General features: G+C 34.3%; 1 protein-coding gene across 3 annotated transcripts in view; it reads right to left on the bottom strand.

Annotated features, from left to right (window-relative positions):
• The window catches only part of LOC106877991 (cholecystokinin receptor type A), a 126,732-nt gene that overhangs the window by 49,092 nt on the left and 72,640 nt on the right, over positions 1 to 5,000 (bottom strand). For 2 of the 3 annotated variants that reach the window (XM_089362923.1, XM_014927065.3), the window contains exon 2: positions 1,051 to 4,809. The exons of the other annotated variant lie outside the window; for it this stretch is intronic. In XM_089362923.1, coding sequence (XP_089219049.1) covers positions 3,452 to 4,708 — 1,257 coding nt within the window. In that variant the 5' untranslated portion in view covers positions 4,709 to 4,809 and the 3' untranslated portion in view covers positions 1,051 to 3,451. Of the gene's footprint in view, positions 1 to 1,050; positions 4,810 to 5,000 lie in introns of those variants that run through there. 3 annotated transcript variants of the gene reach the window in all.

Raw genomic sequence — 5,000 nt, 5'->3', positions numbered from 1 at the left:
GCAAAACCATGACTTGTATAGCAATTCCGGATATTGAGCACGACACGTTTGAAATTATTGAATGAAATTTGTCAATGACCCGGATATAGGGCATTTGGTGTACATTTGATAATGAAATGGTGCGGTGACATCAATGCAACAATTTTCATAATTTGTACTCGCCACAAAGAAATTCACCACAAACTAATTTTATATATATAATCGAATAAGTTGGAATCACCAAGATGGGGGAAATAGGGTTGGATATTTATTTTTCAATTTCTTCAATTATCTGTTCACTGACGACAGAATCCTAAACGCAAGCCTGGAAGTAGGTATAATGCTACTCCTGGGTTGCACAGGGTGAAACCTGAAGGTGGACGAGCTTTATACTGTACTCTACTGCGTTCTTAACAGAATACACCATAACTATACATACATACATATATATACATACACACACACACACACACACACACACACACACACATATATATATATATATATATGTGTGTGTGTGTGTGTGTGTGTGTGTGTGTGTGTGTGTATAGTCGAAATTTACAGAAAAACAAAAGACGAAGACAGGTGTATAAACAACAAGCAGGTGTATTAGTTTGACGCTCGGGAAGGTGAGAAGTCTTTTACATTTCGAGCCTACGCTCTTCAACAGAATGGAACACGAGGAAATAAACAGAGAGTATACAATACGTACATACATACATACATACATACATGCATACATACAAATATATATATATATATATATATATATATATATATATATATGTATATATATATATGTATATATATATATATAGTATAAAATACCCAATCTGCGCTCTCTCTCTCACATACATATACGCACACACACACACACAGCACAAACGCACACACAAACAAACACTTATATACAATCACGAACATCGGACAAAAGACGGAGCGGTATTTCTTCCGGATCTTTACGTTTTTATTTCAAATCCTGCCGAGGTCAAACTTGGCTTTTATTCTTCAGGGGCCGATAAAGTACGAGGTCTGATCAATATGTATACAATTTTATACCAAACAAACAAACCATTTTAGAAAGTTTTATTATTGTTTTTATTTTTATTGTTCATGGCATGAGAAATACATCAATAGATTCCAGTCTTTAAACAAGAATTATGCAGGTGTCTGTACATCAATAATGGAGCTGCTATAAACGGCAGCAAAATCGACCTCAAAGCATGCAATAAACGTGTCGAGGATTAACAGAGACGTTGAATGTTGAAAAAAAATTCGATGGAAATAAAATATTAATATTCACAAATGTTGTACGAGAATGCCTTGGCAATATTTACAGATCCTCGAGCCTGTACCTCATTTTGAAGGGGAACTTGGAATTGTCTTTTATTTTTTAATAATATTTAATATTCTTTGTCACATTTCATGTTCTCCATTTGTGTATTTTTTTTTGTCAATCTTCGTTATTTGTTGAGACCAGTCTAAAGTTAGCCTCATGTCAGCCAGAGCAGCTTAATCTGCCCAGCGTCATGTTACTTTGAGGGCGTCTAACTTTCATCTTCCCGACTAGTCTAACAGAATTCAATTCCGAGAAGTTTTATGTCGCGCTTTTTCTGAATGATAGAACGATTATGCCCGAAGTGGAAAATGTTTTTGAATATTCGATGTATCGATCAGCTATTTGAGATCTTCAAGCACAAATCTATTAAGTGATATATATATATATATATATATATATATATATATATATATATATATATATATTTGAAGAAAAGAAGGGTAAAGATACCTCTTTTTAAAACTGAAAGCGAAAGTTTCAAAAAACCAGCAATTCAACGATAAATATATACACGAGCAATGTAATGAATATTTTAAAAAAATAGGCCTACCTTCAGGATGGAATTTGAAAGTAATTTACTACATACCCTACTATCAATTGATTTCATATTTACTTTTTTATGGTTTACGATAGTCTTCTCTTTAAAAGGAGCGGGACATTCAAAGTTAGAAACGCACACGAGTTGACGTAATGAATATTTTAGAAATAGATGTTAAATACTGTCTCCAACTGACGATTGTAAAGCATGTTTTCTCGTGCACAGCATGAAATCAATTGATAGTAGGGTATGTAGTAAATTACTTTCAAATTCCATCCTGATGGTAGGCCTATTTAAAAAAAATATTCATTACATTGCTCGTGTGTGCATTAATCGTAGAATTGTTGGTTTTTTTAAGCTTTCGCTTTCATTTTTAGCAAGCGGTATCTTTACCCTTCTTTTATTCAAATATTTCATATTATATCTGTTTAGGTAGAAGTCTTGCTAGCCACCTCATTATTACTGTTTTTAGCAGTAATAATACTTCACATATTTACTTATATATATATATATATATATCACTTCTGCAATACAATGATATCGATTAAAATCAACAAATTTTAATAAGTTTGGTTTGTATGATGTGAGAAGCCGTGAGTCATAACGTTTCGAGCAAAACCCGTCTTCGGAGAGAGAGAAAGAGAGAGAGAGATTGCTAGAGAGAGATAGATAGATAGATAGATAGATAGAGAGAGAGAGATAAGTATACCTTTTACAACATGTATTGCGCAGTCATGTCTCATTCGTTCGCTATGAATAACATACGCGCACACACACACACACACACACACACACACACACACACACACACACACACAAACACACACACACACATAGTCAATTCAAATAAACGAATAAAATGAACGGATAAGAGGATGTGCTCAAAAAGTGTATTAGCTTGATGCTTTATATACATATATATATATATATATATATATATATATATATATATATATATATATACATACACACACACACGCATGCTCATATATAAATATACATATATATATATACATACATACGAAAGCTTACACATGTATACACCACACACACACATATATGCATTAGTGAAATCATACAATTCTTGACGTTACACAACAATCTATTTTCTGTGCGGGTGACAAAGTGTTTAAACACTCAAATCACCTTTGACCTGAGCATTCGACCGAAAAGTTTAAAGTTATCAAAGCAGGTTTAGAGATATAAACTTCAATACTTTAGTTTGCATAGTTCATGTTTTCAGTAGAACATTCCACTTGATACGTTTATCACTCTTTGTTTTTTTTAATATATATATATATATATATACAGGTTAAATATGTCACTGAAAAATTTATATGTAAAGTATTTTACTTCCATTAACGTGACATATTTTTAACATTTCTTTCAACAATCCATATGTAACCAGGCTTTTCTCTGTTATTCTATTGATTATGCTTCGTAGCACAGTTTGAATTGAACCTCCGTATAAAAGTAATTAAATGTTTTTATCAAAGAACAACGTGATGAGAACATGTAAAATAAATTAGAAGAGCCAAACATACATTTTTTTTTTGTTTGCATGGTAAATGAAAGCCGTGTGATGGAAAAGAGTTCTAATCATCCATGGACGGCTGACTACACATCTGGCTAGAAGGTTGTGTGGGAGTAATGGTTGGACGAACACAAGGTGGTAGGATATAGCTAATTATTCGTCTTACTTCTCTCCGGAATCGCATATTGAATACACCATATATAATAGGGTTAACTGCGTTGTTGAGGAGATAAGAGCGTATGGCTAGCTGGAAAAATATGTCCTGTAATGGCGTCAATGTCTCGCGAAATCCTTTTACGTGAATTTCCAGCATGACCAAGATAATATGAGGCATATAGCTAAGAACCCAAGTTACAGCTATCAAAGCCATAATGGAAGAAGTTCTTGTTACACGAAGAAGTGTTCCTTTTGAAGGAGATCTGTTTCCATGTGGAATTATCCGTACATGCTTTGATATTCTTTGACTTGGTAACGCATTGCGCAAATCGACTGAAATTTCGCTTTCCTGTGTCGGAAGGTAAGGTAATATTTTCTTGCCAGGCAATGAATTACTTGAAGGTTTAACAGGTGAAGTAGTGGACACTATGGCATTTGAGATATTTTTAGCGGCTGCCAATCGTTTATTTTTGTGTCTCCATACCTTGATAGCAATGAGAAAATATAGCAAGAAAATTATAGAAAATAAAGCCACCGAAAGAATAAGGAGAGCGTAATAAAATAATCGTGGATATATCGTATCAAACATGGATTGAGCAATACCACATTCACATCCACCGCTGACTTTACTATTTTGTGTCGGTGTTCTTCTGGTGCCGTAAATTAACCATGAAGGCCATCCCAGCATAAATGAAATGACTACAAGTACCACAGACACAATTTCTGCCATTCTCTGGGTGAGCTGTTTGTCAAACGGCCGGCACATTCGTCTGTAACGGTCTATTGAAATAGCGAATATTATTAGTCCAGAATCTATAGCAATCGCCGAAGCAATCAACAATGAGAGTTTACAGGCTCCTTGCCCACTAAAAATATGCGGTTGAGAAACTCTGAGTAGCTCCATAGGCATTGAAAATACACAACTTAAGAAGTCACACGCTCCTAGCATGACCACAAATCTGTTTGTCCCGGTTCGTTCCATCTTGCGACTGTAGACATACATAACAGCAGCATTGCCGGTCGTGCCAATAACAATTCCAATTGAAATATAAAGCAAGACAGGGATATAATCCCGAACTTTTAACCTGTTCAGTTCAAGAATATTGGCAATATTACCAGTGGAATTATTGAATAAGAGATCACATTCATTTTCTGACGTCATACTGGTTTCTTGGAATTCACTGAATCTCTAGAAAGTCTTTCAACCGTGAATATGTTCTTCTAAAATCAGCTCTTTGTCACATTGGAACGTATTTCACCATTCTGAAACAAAATAAAAATAAAAATATTCAATGACATCATCGAATAATAAGACATCAGAACAAATCGGTGCATTAAGGAAGATATGTGGGGGTATGGGTTTGAGTAAAATGAATTTATTTGGTTACTGGCATGCTTATTTAATGACCACACACACACACACACACACACACACACACACACACACACACACA

This window comes from Octopus bimaculoides, chromosome 14, assembly GCF_046866305.1.
Source record: "Octopus bimaculoides isolate indiv1 chromosome 14, ASM4686630v1, whole genome shotgun sequence".
Lineage (NCBI taxonomy): Eukaryota > Metazoa > Mollusca > Cephalopoda > Octopoda > Octopodidae > Octopus > Octopus bimaculoides.
Note: the sequence above shows the minus strand (reverse complement) of the source record. Positions and strands in the feature narration are given on the sequence as shown.